The sequence below is a fragment of the Anser brachyrhynchus genome (genome assembly GCF_964034855.1).
Source record: "Anser brachyrhynchus genome assembly, chromosome: 1".
NCBI lineage: Eukaryota > Metazoa > Chordata > Aves > Anseriformes > Anatidae > Anser > Anser brachyrhynchus.
This window is the reverse complement of record NC_137694.1, coordinates 24,195,083-24,215,709: the sequence shown is the minus strand read 5'-3', so window position 1 is coordinate 24,215,709 and position 20,627 is coordinate 24,195,083. Positions and strand designations below refer to the sequence as shown.

The window sequence follows — 20,627 nt, the reverse complement described above, 5'->3', positions numbered from 1 at the left end:
TAAAACAGTTGGAGGCGACTCTTCCAGACACCCCTGAGGGGCTGCTCCAGCATCATGACCTAAAATGATACACCCTGACTTCAAGGGGCACTGAATCAAGCACTAGGGCCCTCAAGGACTACTTCGCATTGGTATATACACTGCTTTCTGATTTTCTTATGAGGCACCAAGCCCTTAGTGACTGTGATATATTTATTTTGTATTTGTAGAGGAAACTGCCAGGAAGCAGAATTTTTATTTTAATTGCTTTATAAAGCTCAAAGTCCTTTCTCCTTTTCAAATTTTTTTAAAAGTGGACGGTTTTCAATATCCAGTAAGTTTAAATTATTCTCATCAGGTACTCTTCTCCACCATATATATCAGGGGTTAAGATAGCATACAATAAAAAAAGGTTTAAGAAATCTCAGGCACTTTTATTGAAAGACAACCTTTCTTCACACACCACAGTTTTAGATCCTGTTAATTTATCACAAAATAAATGTTGGTCTGTACAGCATTTGGGAAATACTTATTTTAAAAATAGGAAATCGGTCTTGTAAAGAAACGTCATACAGCAATTGAACATTGAACAAGTAAAGCAACATACAACAGCTTCCAGGAACACAATGCAAAAGTGTTAAAGGATAGCACTGACAAAGAGTTTGGTAATTGTTGAGAACCACAAATTATGACATCAACTTTGCACAGACAAAGAACTAAGCTGATTACTTAGTTACAACTTATCAGCGGTAGCTGCAAAGTAATCTGACATCTGTGCAGACCTGACCTCTGAAGAATCCCTCCAGCTCCGAGGAGATGTGGGGCAGCAGCGTGTCTCCATCAGGGCAGCTGGCATCCGTGTGGGCTGCCAGCAGCAGGACGGGAGACAGTGGCAGGAATGGATTTCTGTATATCTAAGTCATCACTAACTACAGAAACAGTCTTCAGGTCCTGCCAGCAACTGCACATAGGATACAACAGTCTTTAGATTGTTGTAATTAGTATGATAACTGGTTTGGTACCTACACCTAATCAAAAAGTTGAAAAAAAAAAAAAAAACAGGGTAAAACGGGTGATGTTTTTTTTTCACTCCACCCTTCCTGAGCTGCTGCGCTGCACTGCTGCTCAGCCAGGCCTCAGGCTATAGACCCGGTTGCTTTAAACTAGTAAACAAACACAGGTACTTCATTTTAAAAGTACATAAGGGAATTTACACTGCAAGATTGATCTGACTGATGTGTGTAGTAATGGAACAGTGCAGAAGCTTTTTCCAGGGTGTACTTGTTTTGTGGTTACTGGTAATCTAAAAACACATCCTCCAAAAGCAAAGTGAAAATATATTAGATATAGTACAGCCATAGGAACGGAGAACAGAGACCTGGCACATCTCCCCTGATGAAGTGTATGACAAAGGCTTCATTTAATTCAGCAGGAATGAGACCACAAATAAATAGTAAGTCATAAATATTACTTATGTAATAATAAAATTGTCTAATTAGACTCATCTGAGACAAAGAAAAAATACAACATTCTATATGGAAATTATGCACAAAGCAATTTACAAATAGTCGATGCAGTCATCATATATTAATCGATATGATTAAAACGATTGTAGATGCATTTCCACCACTTGCCACAATACTGACAAACTCTGGGCAAAGCAAGGAATCTCACAGCGCCTGTAAGGAGCACGCAGCCAGCAGGGCGCTCTGTGCCGGCCACCCACCAGGTACCCAGAGAGCCAAGCCTTTTGAGCTCCTTTTTCCTCCATCTCAACACTCTCAGGTGAGGAATTTCCATCAGTATTAATCTCTGCGCTGCAGAGATCTTAATTTTGACTGAAAAACATCCTTAGAAGGTTTAAAAATAAGTTAGCAATAATGTCAGCTTAGCTCAAAGATTGTGTCTGATCCATTCCTTACACTTTTAGCAAAACAAGAAAAAAAATGCTAGTGAAACACTACCTTTCCACTACTACCAACTTGTTTATTCATGACTGGTTTGCATACAACATACAATCTGTCAAAAACCTACGCTCAATCATTTCATTTTTGTCACTAGTTTATCATATTGTGACAGTTAATATGCTGGTCACTGACAGTTTATTTATAACTCTGCATTTCATTTTGGTAACTTATAAATACACATGGCGCGGCAAACAACTTTCATTACTTTACAAATCCCTTCCTTCTCTCTTTGCACATAATTCACTCTGTACACAGATTGTAGCAAAAATACTTCTTAAAGTGCATTGTTCATTAAATAATTTAAATCTTCCTTCTCTTTTGCTAAGCAACGATCTTTTTCAGGATCTACCAGATCCTGAAAAAAATTACTTAGTTTAGGGAAATTCTGTGGTCTGCATTATGTGGGAGTTCAGATTCACACATGGGCCTTTCTCAACATATCGTCTATGATCCTATGAATAAACCAAAAAGTAGAGCAAAGGAATGGCTGGGAATTATCCAGCACAAACTGAGCTTCAGCTTATGCTGAAAACAATGTCACTTACTACAGAGTTGACAACTTCTGCAGAGTTCTCTTAAATGGTTCAAAATGATTATTTTCTTCCACAAAGGTACACAACTTGAAGAGAGAATACAGGTGTCAAAGCATGATTTAATTGCACAGTGCATTTGTGGACCTTTCTGGGCCTCAATGTCATATTCTAGGCTGAGGTTACAACAATCAGTTTTGTATTCTGAACATTAACAAAACCAGGGACAGCTCATAAGCACTTAACAAATTTCCTCTCGCTGAATAGCGGTTGTCACATGATTAAAATACTGTCAATTCCTTGCAGAGCAGACCAGTAGAGGCTGAAAATACCACTTTCGCTGAGAGTAGTGAATGTCAAGCCACAAAGAGGACTTTCCCCTACCCTTATGTTTTGTTAAAAAATAAAAAGCATTTTTTTCCATAGAAAATATTATTTCCCAAATAAAAGGTAAAAAAAAGTCTATTCCACTAAAATGAATACTAAAATGAATACAGTATGTTTGTTCATTTGTTTAAAGACAAAAAATATTCACCAAGAGGACAGAAAAGCACTGAAGTATATTACCCAGGGAAGCCGTGCTGTCTCCATGTTGGAGGTTTTCAAGATGTCACTAGACAAATCCCTGAGCAACCCAAACTTAGTGCTAACCTTGCTTTGACTGAGGTTGGACAAGATGGTCCTCGGAGATCCCTCCCACAGGAAATATTCTATGATTCATTGCTTCCAATGCTCTTGAATAATCTGGAAATTACTGACTCAATTGGAAATGTAATACCTGGGAACCTTATAGTAAGAGTACTGTCTCAGCTGGTTTTCCTCTCTATGCCTTCAGGATCAAGGGACTACATAAACCACGAACTCCTTGTTTCTCTGCTGCACATCCTTCTGCGAAGACACAGTAAAACCTATGTCTTTGATTAGCTATTTGTATATACATTCCCCTATACTACCCGGTGAGTTAGAGGCTCCATTTAGCTGGGTGTTGCATATCTGTGACCATAATCATTACTGCAGTGTATCAATTAACACTCATACAGTGGCAGCTCGTGATTGGCCTAGTCATTAACATAGCCCTATCTTGCTAGGCACCGTACAAAAAGTACAAAACAGAAAAGAAAGAAGAAGTTAGCCATCCTAAAGAGATAGCAGCTTCAGCCATGTTGGCAAAGTGTGGTGGCACGTACAGACAACAATTAGTACACAGAACCATCATCATTAAGAGAAAGTGCGTCTTTACTCCAACAATTCATTGCAGCTGAACCTGCAACCTGTAGCTAATAGAAGAAACTATATGTATAACAATCCTATACGTTTTATTCTGGCATTATAGACATTGTGGCTGACATCTCTGCTCTAAATGCACACTAACAAAAATAAATGTAAAAAAGTAAAACATCTAATCAAAAAACTAAAGCTTTTTTTTTTGGTTGGAAAATTTGATAATTTACAGGATCCGTAAAAGACAGATTAAGGCTTACATCCATCATTGAGGTGACCCAAGGGATGACCCAACCTAAATACATGCAGATTTGGTTCAGACTATTAACTAAACACTCTTTACAAATTGTCGTGTGTCCTCCCAACAGGTGAAGAAACAACTCCATAGTCCTTACTGTGAAAAACATACAACAGATATATAAAACATCAGTAGCTGAAGATATCTCTGAACTGCAAGCTTCTTTTGACTACATTGCACTTTTTTGTTTCTAAAATTCATACACTAGAATCCTTAAACTGCCGCCTGTCCTGTAGAGGTCATGCGCCTCATGATGAAGATGCACTACAGTCTTGTTATGATGGATTGAGCGTTACATCTTCAGCACTCTATCTTGTGCTTTCATTCACCAAGAGGATATATCTCTACTTTTGGCAGAGAAGTATGATGATAATTTAGTCTCCATTCATATAGATCAACTCAGATCTATCAATTCATGTTTATACTCAAAAATTCTAGACAACATATACAACTACAACGACGCGTTTTAGTGAGGTCCTGGAAGGAGATAGATTTTAAACATATGCTTAAGTATATATTCTCCTTCCAGATTACAAGGTGCTTAACAGATAAAGTGCTGTCTAAGTGACCATGCTGCTCTTCTCCCTTTTTTGCACATTTGACAGGTCTGTAAACCATATGTTGAGGGCAATCCCCCAACCTGATCTTTTGTTTATCATCAACACCATTTCAAATAGCATTCGAATCTAGAAAACAGAAAAACAGTATGTTCTTGGACAAAACCCAAATGTCACCAGGGATCATAGTAAGAATAGACATTTGAAATAATAACATCTAAATCTCATTATTTCTCTACCCTGAGCATGGGGGCAAACTGCCAGTGACAATGGCTATGTACATTCAGTTTTTCCTTCATAACATGAAGATATAAACGTTCAGACTAGCTGAACTATATTAGAAACTTGATCTGACTAGATGATATTTAAAAAGTCTAGCATTCTTCCTGATTAGACTCTCAGACCAGATCATCAGTCTCTTGGATTATGGAATAAGTCATTTACGGTAACGTGGATCCCTATTGTTATGGTGACAAAAAGCATTTTAAGTGACTCACCACATGCCAGTGGAACAGAAAAGAAACAAAAACAATCCAAACCAATCCCCAGGTTTTGTGGTGGTGTGTTGTTGTTGTTTGTTTGTTTTTTACAACCCCGTGCTGTTTGAAGAAATGATTGGTGCCCAACTTGGGTAAGTATAGAGATCGAATATAGGCACTATCCATGTCATAATTCCAAGCATAACTACAGCAACTCCGATGATGTTAATGCCCAAACCAGCTTTCACCTAAAGGAGGGAGAAAGGAAAGCAAAGACTAATATCAAGACTGTGAAGAAAGTTTTTAAAATGGTAAAAATCAGACAATAATGTTGCAGAGTGATTATCAGAACCCTTTGGGTAGTGTTGCTTAAAACTCACCATGTCCATTACAGTTAAATGACCATATGAAAATACAATGGCATTGGCTGGGTTTGCTACTGGAAGAAGGAATGCAAAAGAAGTACATAGTGTGGCAGGTATCAAAATGAAGAGTGGGTTCACGTGAATGGCTTCAGCCTGCAGAAAGAAAAATAAAAGAGAGAACAGCTGTCAGGGGATGCATTTGCTAAATGAAATACATAAATGCAAACTTACTATATTAACACAAGCAAACTGTGAACTGCCAGCTTAAATAGTAAAAAATAACCTTTTCCGGTAACTCCTTTATAAGATTATATCTGAGAATGCTCCAGAGGAGAACAGGTATTTCTAGCACAAGATAGTTAATGAACCCTAAATTCACACCTGATTTTTCTCTAATTGTAGTTGAGTCTCTAATACGAAAGACTCTTGCAGAGAGTGTGGGCACAGCACAAGCACTAAAACCAAAACACTGCCAGAAAGATGATGAAGTTGAATTTATGTATAATGCACAGGAGGTACTCAATGTAGTGAGGACTGAGTTTTCTTGTGAGAGAGGGAAGGGGGATTAGTATGTGACTAGACTGGTCAAGTGGCAAAGACTAGAAGATAGCCATGATAAGTGATGAAGAAGAACTGGGTGTTTTGATAAAGATAACGAGAAAAAAAGGACAAGACTGAGGAAAGGAGAGAATGAGAAGTACGTCTAAGCACATCTATTAGACCTCTCTTCTTTTTGGTGACAGCTTGAATGGTGCAGTGTTAACCATTTTTTTTGAAGATTTGGTCTTGAAGAAACACTGAGAGCGCTGTCCTTTCAAGTGTTTCCATTATACTCAAATAGGAGTAACAGCTTCAATTTTTCAGTATTGCACTTTTATCCTAATTTTACTGAATTTTCAGCATCTCTTGTAAGAAAGCCCCAAAACAACCAGCTATCCAATGCACATGGCAATAAAGAAAAAAGAAAAAAAAAAGTTATGAGGTACTTTATGCAGACTTTAAAAAAAAATGGTTCTTTGAGCAGCTGTATTATTACATGGATGACAGAGCACATTCTGGTTAAAAGCAACCTCTATGATACTCACCAAAGGAGATAATATAGGCAAAAATATCGTAATGGTGGCTGGATTGCTGGCCACTTCTGTTACTGAAGTGACAATAAGGCATGATATCAGGATAACCAGCCACAGGGGTAGTGATCCTAGAGGGGTCAATTTACTTGCTACCCAGTCAGACAGTTTTGAAACCTGCATAAGGAATATGACAACATGATTACGTTTTACAAAGCACTGAACAGAAAACTATAATGAAATGGTATTGAACAGGAATTTACTCATCTGTTAATTGTAAAGTATTTGTGTAAAATAGAAAAAAAAAATCTGAAATATTTCTATGTTCCTACCACATGTTTTTAAGTGCATTTTTCTAAGTTACTGTTGTCCTGTAGGCACCCATGCAAGCTATATTCCATGTATTTATATTTGCACCTTTGAGAAGGTTAGAGGAGATGTACTCAGAAAATTTGTCCTACGCATACATCAGGCTTCATAAACAAATCTTGGGCCAAGACCTGTTTGATTTACTGGAGTAGCCAGCAGGATTCTGCATAGGAATTACCTCAGAAACCTCTACACAACTCCTACCACATCGGGCTTAAATTAAAACAAGTAATTAACAGTAATCATCATTGTTCATAGCATCTGAAGTCAAGGAAAACTTTTTTTTTTCTCACCCCCACTTTGTAAAAATCTTGCATATTCACATTTATCCTGTTCAATATTGCTACAAGAACAATTTGCTAAAATAAGAGAATAACCTTGAATCCACTGCATGTCTGAATTTTGTCTGATGTGGGTCATGCTAATTGCACGGATCTTCTATAAATTGCATTACCTCACAGCCGTCTGCCAATGCAAACCCGCCACCAACAAGAATAGCTATTTCCCAGGGCATGCATGACTGAAATTCCTTCCAAGTAATCAGTGGAGCGTAACCATAAGCAGCTAGAGGAAGAAAAGAAATCATAACCACCAACATTCAAAAACATCTTGAAAAACATCTTGAAATTATTTCTCTGAAGAAATACTTTGAAAATATTCAAAGGCAAAATCTAATCATTATAACCTGAATAAAGTCTTTGACAGAAACAACCTGTACATCCTTGGCTGCTGGGAACTATCACAGCTTGAAGACAACAGCTACAAAAGTTTCCACCAGCGGAGCATTGTCCCCTCTCCCCTCCTTCCCTGTGTGGAAGACTGCTATGGAGTATCAGTAAGATAAACTTAATCAACAAAACTCTTCCGTTCATACAGATTGCCAAGCTAACACTCTTTAGGCCCATTTAGGTTTTGATCTCTGCCCTGTGTAGCCCAATTCAAAGCCTGTAGCAGTCTCTGGAAAGATGTTTTTCACTGGTGCCAGAGGGCTGCAGACAGCGGGCTACTGTACAGCACTGGCTCGTGGAGCTTGCACTGCCTGCATGCTGTCACCCACTTCTGCTTCAGGGAGGCTTCATTCCCCCACAAGGCATTATCCTGTATTAAGGTTGTGACATTAGTATTTAAAAACATTCCTCTACTGAATGCATTGAGTTGTGTTTAAGGCCAAACCTTCGACACCTTATTGTACCAAAACCCAGATCAAAAGATACTCAACTGCTTTCTCCATTTGAAGTCCTAGACAAAGTTTTTGCAGGAATAATAAAGAACAGGAGGCCAATCACTAAGGCAGTTGTTGAATCCGTAGCATAGCCTTTATACCTGAGTTAACAAGAATAACACAAGAAAAAAGCATGTACATATATACAGTCAGGACAACAGTCTATTACATTATGTGCCCATGTCCAGGTGCGGGCTCCCCCGTGAGGAGAGGCCGGGGCTGCCCCATGCTGGATGCACTCCAATGGGCCCAACGCAGGCACGGCTGGGCCCAGCAGCCAAACTGGCAGCACATTCAGGAAAATGTGTTTAAGAAAGAGTAAAAAATGCCATATAGGATGTGACGAGTGAAGAAAATAAATGAGGGAAAGAGCCTTGTGACCACCAAGGTTGGAGAAGGAGGAGGGGGAGGAGGTGCTGCAGGCATGGCAGCAGAGATCCCCCTGTAGACGTGAGGAAGAGACCATGGTGGAGCCATGGAAAAGTCTGAGGAGAAAGGAGCAGCAGAGAGGAGCTGTGACGGACTGACCACAGCCCCCATTCCCCAAACCCCTGTGCTGCTCAGGGTGGAAGGGCACAGAGTCAAGGATGAAGAAGTAAATTTGAGCTTCAGGAAAGGGAAGGAGGGAAAGTGTTGTTTTAATTTGCCTTTGTTTCTCACTGTCCAAATCTGTTTTAATTGAGAGTAAATAAAATTAATTTTCGCCAAGTTGATTCTGTTCTACCTATGATGGTAAGTGGTATGTGGTGTCCCTGTCTTTATCTCTCCCCGCGAGCTCTTCCATCATATTTTTTCCTGCTGCCCTATTGAGGAGGGGGACTGAGATAGCAGCTGGGTGGGTGTCTGGCAGCTGGCCAGTGTCAGCCCACCACATCTGCAGAAATAGAACATATAAGCCCTATAAATTCATCAGTTTGTGTCCTGAGTAGACGTGCGCTACTTTGTCATGCAGGAATAAGCTGGGGGATGGAGATGCTTGGGATTAGCTGCTGCTTAAACAACTCATTTTCACAGTTCAGTGGTAAATTTAATAATTTTAATATGCTCTGTAATAGATCCAGTCCAACAGGCCTTAAGAGCACTGTGCCTACCCACAAAGAATGATGCTCTTGTAGCTAAGGGAAGACAGCAGAACTTTATTATCCTACTCTGCCTGTCACCGCTGTGGTCATAGACACGAGGGCCGTGTTTACTTTGAACATTTCCTGTGCGTGAGAACTCCTTGCACCAGTGTTTTTTCAGCTGATCCAATTTCCTTCAAACTAGTACAGAGTACAAGACCAGGCAAAGTGCAAAGCTGACCTCTGAGGCCATTTTAACACATCCAGCTGATTCTGTTAGATGGTGACATATCCCATCTTATTTCAGTCAAGATAGTCTTAGTCATTCAACAGAATTTAAAAAATTTGCTAAGAAAGTCAAACCCAACAGTTTTTAAAGCTCAGTCATTTTTTAATATTTACTGTAAATTATTCTTTTTTCCTGAACCAATATGTTAGTCCTCTCAGCCTCATACTACATAATTCTCTGCATTTTCAGTAGGTGCATGCATAGCTTCCCAGCAGATCTCAGGCTTAAGGTTTTATATTAAATCAAGGCTTTTCACCAAAAGGGAAAAATCATCTCTAATTATACGTTACAAATGTATACTCTGGTAGATCCCTTTTCTTTAACAATACCATTAGGTGAGATTCACAAAACCTTAATATGCATAGCACACTGATATCACAGCCAGTATAGTTTTAGCTAAAACTGTCACAAAATGAACCTGCCATAAAAGTTGAAGTGGCTCACTAATACATTTTGTCTCCTGTTTTCTGTTGTCTGCTAGCACAGAATATGCTTTTAAAAAACAAGTTTGTAATGGTTTGTTAAGGCAGAGGGTTCTGCCCATATATCAACTTTAGCCTAGGTCCAGGTACACTGGGGTTAAAAATCAGAAAATCCCTTCCTCTAGCATCCTATCCTGCACTCTTTTAAGACTTTATATATGTATATATATATAAAAATACATATATTATATAAATTATATATATAATACTATATGTGTGTGGGTCATATAATGTTATATACATTGATAAGATCCCCTGTGAGCCTTCTTTTCTCTAGGTTAAACAGTCCCAGCTCTCTCAGCCTTCTCTCACAGGAAAGGTGCTCCAGTCCCTTCATCTTTGTGGCCCTTTGCCGGACTACCTCCAGTAGCTCTGTGTCTGTCTCGTACTGGGGAGCCCAAAACTGGACACAGTTCTTCAGGTCATGTATGGCCTCACCGGTACAGGGCAAGGATCACCTCCCTGGACCTGTTGGCTACTGTCCTTTGCTGCACAGTCCTTTGCTGCAAGAGCACACTGCTGACTCATGTTCAACTTGGTGTCCACCAGGACCCCCAGATCCTTTTCTGCCAAACTGCTTTCCAACTGGGTAACCCTCAGCATGCACTGCTGTCTGGGGGTCGTTTCTCCCCAGGCGCAGGACTTTGCATACCCCCTTGTTCGACAAGGAAAGTACAATTATTTTGCTAACAACAACAACAACAAAAAAAAGAACAAAAAAATATTCCTTGTGCCAAACACTTTTCTCAGAAAACTTGCTTGGGAGACACACACACAACATCCTACTGTTAGTCATACTATTATGGAGACACACTTGAGACCTTTCCAGACAGTAGCTCTTCAATAATTGGTGAATTTTGAGATTAATAATTTTCAAAGTCTACTTATCCAAGCTGTAATGCAATTGCATATACAATACCGACTTGCTTGTAACACTGGAAATCTGATTGTTATTTAAGGAAGTAAAAAAATCCATTGATCAAGGAAAATGCACAATGACTCCAACTGATATCATTGTAGAAAAGAGGACTGTGGGCAAAAAAAACACACAGTGGCCTTGTATTAGCAGTAAAGAAAGGAATAAACCATGAAAAAAAAAAAAAAGGAAGGAGAAGAAGAAAAGGGAAAATATGATGACACAAATTCAGGCAAAAACCTGAGGAACAGTGAAGGAAACCCACCTTGTGTATATCAGCTCTAATCAGCTGCAGCCCAGTGTTGAAATTTCTGTTTCTTATGAGGTTCATAAAGTGCTAGCCAAAGGCCAACTTGAAATTCATCTAATTGAAGCTAATACCCTACAACCTGGCATCAAGCCAGGACATAGGTGGAAACTGCTGTAGCAGAAGCGATGTGTGATCCTTTGCTGTCAACAGATGGAGAGGAAACAGGCATTTTTACCCTGCACTTCCCTCTGTAGTGTTATAAACATTGATTAAAACATTCTGCTATCTGCCTCCAGAGGGAGGTAACAGGGGCTCAGGGCAGCACAGTAATGGATTAGTCTTTGATAGACCTACAAAATTTCCTTGAGAAAAATTAACTTACAAATGTAAAGTGTGTTTGAAAGGCATTTGATTTAGTATGGCTATTAATGCTTCTTAAAAATGAACTCTACTCAGTACCGATACAGCACAAATATGGGTAAGAATTGCCTGACATTTCAAAAAGTGGGGAGGATATCATCATTGAATACCAATCTTTCTGCTGGGATTTCAAAGAAATCAGTGTCTATATTTTAAAAGGGTATTCAGTAACTTGTGAAGATGCACACGAGGGGCTGAAAACATGAACATGGATAGTGAGAGTGATAAGAATTTGTTTCTTAAAGCACAACTTGAATCATTCCATTTGGTTTGTCAAAAGGAAGCTTGTAATGTGATATAATTAAACCAGGTAAGTATATCCTTAAAGCAATTATCACAAAAAAAAAAAAAAAAAAAGTAATCTAGCAGGGAAAGACAAAAACAGATGGCTGGAAGCTATATGCAGACAGCAAACAAGGTGTAAATTAGTCTTGTTTATTTTGGCAACAGAGATGAGTATCTACCAGAATAAACTATCAAAGAAAGTGGTAAATGCCAAAATATGAGGAACCTATATTTTTCCACCCTGAAATCAAGTCTGGTTGCTTTCTGGGAATTCATGTTATAATAAAATAAATCTCTACCAGGCTTGACATGCAGAAACATGTAGCAGCTTCTGATCTTTAGCATGTTATAAGAAATGAGGTGATGGTCCTGTCTAGTTTAAGACCCTGGGACTGTTGTGCAACCTACCTAAAAGTTCTCACTTAATGGCCCAGGGGGTTCTCAAAGTTACTTTAGCTCTGACATTGCAGCTTTGTTCCTCTAGTCTAATGGACAGTTTTATAGTAAGGTCAAAGCTCATCTGTGCAGGTGACAGAACTTCCTTCAGGCTGACTCAAGACTGGGATAAAATCCTGTAGAACATAAGCACTATCATAAATGTAAGGGCAGAAAATATTTCCATACATTTGCTTTCTTTAACATATACTTAAGGAAGTTGTGCACATGCCTGTCACTCTGTACTGAAATCCAAAACACTGAACGGTTGTGTGCGCACAGGCAGTAGTGAACAAGTGCATGAGAGATGTAAGCCACAGTTCATGCACTACAGAAGCCCCTTGGACATGACAGCAAAAAGTGCAATGCATTGATAGATGCCTTTTGCCTGGTTTTTCCTTTGTTTTCTTTAAAGATGATGGTTAACTACTACTCCTAGCTGTACCTGTGCTGGCTTCTTACCCCACTCATCATGACTGGGAAGTTTTCTGTTGCTTATGAAAGTAAAATTGTAAATTCCTGGTTTAATGCCTGTCAGCGCAATTGATGGATAAATTAAAGCTATCTAGAAATAGGAAATGTCTGAAGAGTAATACGTGCTTTCTTCCCCCTTAAAGGTTTTGTTAGAGAATAACACATGCTTTGTTTCTCTTCAGGTTACCTCACAGAAATTATAACATGATTCAGGCTTGATGTGACATGACACGTGCTTGCATTCCCTTCCAAGGAAAGCATCCACAAAGTAACATCCCCACACGGAACCTATAACCACGCTTAGTATGAGAATATTCTGCTTTTCCCTGTCAGTGAACATTTTCAATCCAGTGAGGATTTTCCTCAGACAACAGTAAACAGACAACTTCAAAAAGGAAAATGTAGATCTCTGGACTAAAATAATTCATTTGAGTAATAAGACCCAAATCTGAAAGGTTGTTTACTAGGTCTGTTTTTCAGTATCAGATGTATCTCATTAAATGGAGCTCAATGAGCACTGAATGTTAATATGAGGCAGAAAGGGGGGCAAAGCCAGCCTGATTGCTTAGCTGGCTGATTGCTTGATTAGGTCAACACTCCAAAACCCTTTAAGATTACTGTGGTTCGTATGAGACAATGATCATCAGGTCTATTGTTATGAGGGAAAAAATGTTCCTTTGCAATTTTTGGGGTAACAAAAAAGTAAATCATTTTAAAACAATCTTAGTTTTTATGCACTTCTTAATGCTATTTCTACCAAAAATAAATAAATAAATAAATGAAATCTCCCCACTTTAAATCTTCAAAGGGCTACATTTATTCCTTGCAATATCCCTTGCCAGATGTACTAGCAGAGTACTGGTATGTGTGTGCATGCTTGTGTGTGTGTGATGGACTGCCTGAATGGTGGGAGCATATTTAAAGAGAGGAGGGATGATGGATGTGAGGGCACATGTCATTCATGTTAACATCAAGTTAACATCTGAGTCTAACTCTGGCCTTTGACTCAGATAGTGATAAACGTTAAATCCACAAGGGCCTAAACAGCACAAAGTCCTGCTCCTCCCAGTCCCTCCTCCCAGTCCTCCAATTACTTCCCAGTACTCTAGAGCAAAATTCAGACCTTTATCACAGAACAATGCCAAAATTACAGTAATTACAGCAAGAGAACAGGAGCTATTACAGGCATCACTGTGTTATAGATTCTTGGAAGACCAAGCAATTTCTTAGTGATCTAGGTGATCCTGGGGAAGGGACTACATAAGCAAGCTGAAGCAAAAGGACAAAAGTGTAGTAGTTCCTGAATAGTTCCTGCTTTTTGATGGTTTGTTTAACTGTGACTTTGTGAGAGTTATGTATGAACAGATAGTAATTTATATCAATAATTAAAGCTATCAAAGCAGAGGATGTTGGCCTGTATGCATAGAAGTTGGGCTGTCATTAATGGCGCAGATCAAAAAATCCTAACCAAAGATCTTGTTCTTGCAACTGCAGATTTGGCAAGGAAATAGGAAAGAGTAACACCAATCATGCCTTCTCCATCACCAGATCAAGTCTAAAAGCTAGGCATAATCCTTTTTAGAAGGTACTTTGTTTAATCTTGCAATGGGTTTAGGACATTTCAGATATTGCAGCACATACCTCTATGGAACTGCCAGAGTTGTGCCTATTCTCTATACACTACAAAAGTTTTAAAAAATGTCATCGTGGCAACTTTCCATAGTATTAAATGCATTTTTTTCTATTATTTTTCCATTTTTTCTTTTCTATTTTTTTTTATTGTGAAGTAAAGCAGGTATGCAATTAAGACATGGTACAGTTCTCACTGGTGTATCAAAAAGATTACTTACTTTGGGAAAAGTGAAGACCATCCTGGGATGAAGCCAGGTTCTCTGGTAAACCACAGCAGTGTCATTAAAATGAATAGGACAAGTGTAACAATTTCTGGGTAGCTATAGCAGAAACACAATGGGTTATACATTTTCTTGAATTCACACTTGGGTTTACTTGTTCCTGTCTGCAGGTTCATAGTTTGACATACCTCATTGGTCCAAGCTTCTTGTATTCTTCCTGAATCACCTTTGCTGAGGCCTCTTCTCTAGCTGTTTTTTTCTTGCCACACTTGAACATGCTTTTAAAACTGGAAGGTAAATCAGCAATATTGAAGGATGGATTAACAGTGTATGCAGAAGAAAAAAATGTCCACCCTTTCCAGTTAGCAATAGCATTTTACAAAAATTTCTCACTTTACAATGCAGTGTCTCCCATTTAATTATCACATATTAAACTGAGCACATTGGAATTAATTGGAAAAGTCCAGTGGGAGATTGAAAGAGGCAGCAACAAAATGTGTCCTGCTATAGACTAGCTCATTTGTTTTATCCTATAATGGGTTTAGGACATTTCAGATGTTGCTCACAAGAAGGGTGAAGCTTTAATCATGGGAAGTAATTGAAACAATCAAAAGCATAATCTGTCTGTTTAATGAAAGTCATACATGATTCTGCTTTACTCTTTTTTTTAATAAAAAAGTTAGTATTACATAAGTAGCCTGCATACTGATCAGCAGAACAGTTGCTACAAGTTAGGTTTTCATTCTTCCATAATATTAAAAAGAACACTATCAAAACAATCAAGAAAAAATGAAAGAATAAATGTTCAGATACAGACTGGTAAGCTTGGGTTTATTCTAAGTCTGCTTAAGAGTAGGCAGTCTCACTTTTCATCTCTTGAACCATACGTAACCATGTAACTGGAAGACAGCAGGCCCCATTGTTATCTCTGCAGGTGTTAGTGAATTCATGGAAAACAAGGCTTTGAAGAATCAGCCAAAAATAAATATTATTCTCTGCAAAACCTTAAAAGCACAAACTCCAAGAGAAAGAAAAACATGCTACTACATACAAATTTTGGAAAAAATGGACTTTTTTACTTTACATTCAGAAACGGAGTCATCCAGCTTATAGCACAGGTATTTCTCAAGTATTCAAGTCAATCCCTGATTCCAGCAAAGAGCAACATCCTGCCTGTCTAACATCTTCAGGTCTTAGACTAAAATGCACATAATTTCCATATTCTTTAGTCTTGCACACATGCAATATTTAATTGTGATGTGCGTATATTCTAAAGGAAGGGATATCATCATTTATGATATAGACTTTTCATACTGGGCTGAGTAGTCAAGGATCCTTACTTTAGAGCATTCTTATCCCTTCCAGAGATGCAGCTCTACTAATCAAGGATGTAAAACCGCTGTTGCTGCATTATCTTTTTAACAAGCCTGTTAAACTTAGGTGGAATATTTACTCCTGGTATAAAGCATCTTTTATATCATCAACCTTTACTTTTATTGATTACATCGTTTACTTACTCAAACCCAAGGAAAAGCCACTGGAGCCAGACCCAGGAGAGCACCAGAATAACAACTGTGATGGGGATAGAAAGGATAAACCAGGATCCAAAGTTGATGCACTTGCAATCTGGGTAACGTCTGGATGAAAGTTTAAAAAAAAAAAAAAAAAAAGTTTAGTTAAGCTTTGCAAAGGAATGAGGAATGAAGACTTGAGAGAAGTGCCAGAAAGCCCTCTGCTGCAAGAGAGTGCTTCTGGCTGGCAGCTGCCTTCAGCATGAAGTGGCCTCTCGTGACCTCTTCCTTCACCTTCCTATGCTGTTCCTGATCATCATGACTACTACAGGAACTGTCCCTGCAGCTGTGCCACAGTTGCTTTAGCATCAGATCATCAACAGATCTGTGTATATCCCACTGATCTAGGTGTGTCTAACCTGTTCAGGAGGCAAGGAAGGGCCACTCACAGTGTTAAGGGCCACTGGGACTGCAAAGAAGCAGAATTGAAGAAAAGCTGCTCTCTGAAAGGAGACTTTTAGCACAAGCAAATATGCTTGAATCTCCAATGAACTTAGAAGACAACAGTGGAGACAATGTTGAGACATTCATTATTGAAGGTTCCATAAGGTATTCAAAACTCATTAGAAAGAAATTTATTATTACTAATTTCCAGAAAAGGTGGGGATGTTTATCTGTCAGGTAGATTGTCTCTCAAGTCACATTGTCTCTTTGAGGCTGCCTTCATCTGCTGTTTGCAGATGTGGGTTTGACAACCACAGCTCTCCCTGCCATGTGCATTTCAAAAAAGGAGAAATGGGCTTGGGTCTTCTGAAAGAAATAAATTTACTGTTGAATGAGATAGAAGCCAGACAGGCAAGAAGGCCAGAATAATGAATCCTATCTTTAGTTTGTCGATTTACTTTATGAACAGATTTCTTTTCATCTTTGAGCCCCTGCAGCTCTGCTGAGAGAGCTTCTACCGCTACAAGTGAGAAAATTCTAGCCTTCTTGGATAGCCTTCTTTCTTCATGCAGAAATCAGATGGAAGGGAAAACACAATGTCCAGAAGGAGGCTGCAATGACTATTTTCAATTATTATGCAATCTTTTGTATTTCATGCCTTGCTAGAAGAAAAACAAATGCAATGGTCTCATAGGTCATTGAGACAATAAATGTTTATTATAAATGCTATCTCACATGTTATGCAATTTCTAGGATTAACCTATATTTGTTATGATGCTGACATATATTGCAATTAAAGTGGCAGCTGGGACTAAACTACAACGCCTACCCACTTCTTGAGATGGATGTGGTAAATTGCAATTGTACATAGTGATGAGACAGTGAAAATGGCTGTTATATACTATTTATAGATTACATGGCTATTTAGCTTTTATTAGATGATTAGCCACATTGATTTTTGAATGTACGTATTCCAAGATAGGAAAAATGACATCAGCACAGCAATGACTTAGCATTTCATCACTTGTTAAGTATTATGATCTTATTTTTTGACGTAGGCTTGATAATTCTTTATTGAACAGAAAACAAGCTCTTGAAAACTTTATACTAAAGGGTCAACTCCATTATAAAATATTAATTCATGTCGGTCAGGTTTCACGGTGAGTTTGTGCAGTGCTGAACATATATTTAAGAATTTATAGTAATCTTAACAATAAAGTTATCTAATCTTCATTTCAGTAGCAAATATTCCTCAGGTAGATTGGATAATAAATATAAATGGTTACAAAAAATATCTATTAAGTAGCACTGGCTGGATTATCTGCTATAGTTGGCTTATAGGTCTTGCCTGAGGCAAGGATGGACAGGACACACTGAACTAGTTCTTTTCCAGATCTGTTTTCTGCAGAAAATGAAAACGTGATTGATTTTAATAATTCCTATTTTGTAGTGATGTGGTCAGTAACAGTGCACTCCTTCCAGGGAAACAGTACAAATGCCAACAAACTTGTTTCGTAGAACAAATCCAGACAAGATTGATTATTCTTTTCATGACTTTTATAAAATTACTGAGGTTGAAAATAATGTAATGTTGGCAAAGTCTGATTCTTCACGTTGGAAGGTCAAACTCAGTTATCAGAATGGCATTGGGGAAATTCAGGAAACTGTCAGTGAGCCTGACTGGAGAATCAAAGGTTTCCTTACAGGATTTACTCTTCCTTAAGCACGGGAGAGCTCAGTTTTCTCCTTGGCAGTGCTGTGTATGACAGGCTTCCCTCTGTAACCTCTCCATAGCCTTCCCCTGGGTGCAGCTGCCTGGGCCCTAGGATCCGTGGCGCCACTGATACAGCCCAGTTGCAAACCTTGGATTGCAGCTCAGGAGAAACTGCTTAGTCATGTGAAAGAGCTGTGAGAAAGTCTGTACAGCACAGGTACGTAAGATAAGAGAGGTAAAACTGCAGATATGAGGTACTTGGCAGACTGTAGCAGCCTGAATGATTCAACAGGAAACATACCAATACAGAAAGGGGTAAAATACTAAACAACAACAAAAATGGAGTCAGAAGAAAGAGACCCAGCACCACTAAGGATCTGTTCAGGGAGCAGTGAGGACCAACTTATCCTCACTGATGCCCCCTCGCAAGTAAAGGCTTCTGGGTATCTCGTGGGAAGTGGTGAGTAGAGTAATGCTTAGCCTACCAGCTCTCTAATCAGCTTCTTGGTATCAGAGCCAATATTTATATATTTTTTTCAGTTGGATATATTCTAGACACTATATTGTAGTGTCTCTTTGTGCACAATTAAATAATGAATAGAGTGACCCTGAGAGGATCAGTGACAATTCTGTCTTGAAAAGCAGCCCTTGGGGAAGTTGGTCTCACTGGCAGGGATGCTTAGCGTCGTCGTTGCCAGTGCTTGCTTCTGCTCTGTGGAACAGGGCTTAATTGCATGTCCTAAATCAACAACAGGCTGAGGATTCCCAGCAAGGCACAGACTGCAACACTAACACAGAAATACGACCTTCCTCTTCATCTTTTTCATATTACAAATGAAACGGAAGGAAGGGGGAGAACAATAAACACTGATCGTAGCTTATTTAATACTAAAATTGGGAAGTTATGAAGAACATAGAATTCCTCAGTGTTTTGTCACTGAGGTGGAGACCCAAGCATATTCTTGGTGTATACAGCTCTCTTGCTGAATTATCCTCCTTATGATGCTTGTTATGATGCTTATGAATTATCCTCCTTATGATGCTTATAATGCAAAAAGGTAGACTGCAGATGTGTCCAAGTCATGCTAATGGGTCAATTCCCCCTTCAGACAGGACATAAATACAATTGAGACCTCTTAGTGGAGGGGTGCAAGACAGTTAAAGAGAAAAAATATTTGCACAGTTAGGTGGTAGATACAACTTAAGGATTAGGCCCAGTGGTTGTGTAAAGATTAAACAAAAACCTGGTGGGCTTTAAAACTGGATTATACACACAGTGCTCCATGTACACCTCATGCTCCTAGCAGAGGATGAAGACCTAGGGAGAGAACAGCAATCTGCTTATGCATTCTTGAAGAGATTGTTAACAGCTAAGACAAACTGAAAAACCAGCTGCAAGCCAGTTTTTTTCAGGTTTCCTACAACTTCAGGGAAATGAACAAGAACAGTTCTTATCCCTAGTAATTGATCTTGGATTCTCCTAGGCTTTTGAGTATGAAGCCTGCTTGAACCAGAAATGCTTGTATGTTTAAAAGTTGTAAGTTTATAACTTATATGTTTAAACTTACATGTTTAAAAGTCTGAAGGACTTACAACGCCACAATCTGCCCTGTTTGTTTTGCCCCAATAACAGGCAATCTCTCATAATTTCTGTACTGTTCCATTGTTGCTATCAGCAATGTTGCTACAAGGTCTGGTGCAGACTGTTTTACAGACTGTACCACTTCAGCTCTCTTTACCAGTATGTTGAAGGCAAATTTCATCCATTCACAGAATACAGGTTTCACTGTTCTGCTGTCTACAATACAGAATATTGGGCAGAGGGTAATAACAGGATTGTGGTTTATTCTTTTTCTGTGTTAAAATTAGGGTAGGAATATTTCTGGCAATGAGTAATTTGCAGAAGAAAAAAAAAAGTTAAACAAGAACTATTGGTTTTTCAAAAGGTCTGGAACAACACCTGCCAAATTTAATTTTGAAGTACTTTTAATTAGAAAAGGAATATTAAAAAAATTAATAACCTCAAACCAAAGTGTTCCGTTGAAAGTAAAGTTTCAGATTGGCTTGAAATGATTTGCTTTCTCTTTGACTAACAGACCTAAATTTCTCATTTCAGCAATGCACTAAGCATAGTCTCCTGGAAGTCTCCTGATTCTTTCTGCTAAGTGGACCCGAACTTAGTAGTGTTTTTCTCTTCATACAATCCCATTCTTTTCCATGCAGATACTCAAAGAGTGGAGTACTCCTCAACCAAAGAATGGTCATCCTTTAGTATGTATTGGATAATCGCTAACAGATCTCCATGTAAGTCAAATACAACCATGCAATTTCATTTTAACCCTTTAACAAAAATAAAGAAAAGAAAGTAACAGAATCAAGTACGATGAAATCAAAGGGTAAGGTTTCTAATGCATTTTACGGGAGCCATTTGAGAGC

The 20,627-nt window shown here is 38.7% G+C and overlaps 1 protein-coding gene across 4 annotated transcripts in view; it reads right to left on the bottom strand.

The window, feature by feature from the left end:
- Positions 1 to 392: 392 nt before the first annotated feature.
- The window catches only part of SLC13A1 (solute carrier family 13 member 1), a 59,130-nt gene continuing 38,895 nt past the window's right edge, over positions 393 to 20,627 (bottom strand). For all 4 annotated transcript variants that reach the window (XM_080576726.1, XM_080576724.1, XM_080576725.1 and 1 more), the window contains 8 exons: positions 16,040 to 16,159; positions 14,711 to 14,809; positions 14,520 to 14,621; positions 8,055 to 8,158; positions 7,290 to 7,399; positions 6,482 to 6,643; positions 5,412 to 5,549; positions 393 to 5,279 (listed from right to left, as the gene is read on the bottom strand). In XM_080576726.1, the coding sequence (XP_080432852.1) occupies positions 5,139 to 5,279; positions 5,412 to 5,549; positions 6,482 to 6,643; positions 7,290 to 7,399; positions 8,055 to 8,158; positions 14,520 to 14,621; positions 14,711 to 14,809; positions 16,040 to 16,159 (976 nt within the window). In that variant the 3' untranslated portion in view covers positions 393 to 5,138. The remainder of the gene's footprint in view (positions 5,280 to 5,411; positions 5,550 to 6,481; positions 6,644 to 7,289; positions 7,400 to 8,054; positions 8,159 to 14,519; positions 14,622 to 14,710; positions 14,810 to 16,039; positions 16,160 to 20,627) is intronic.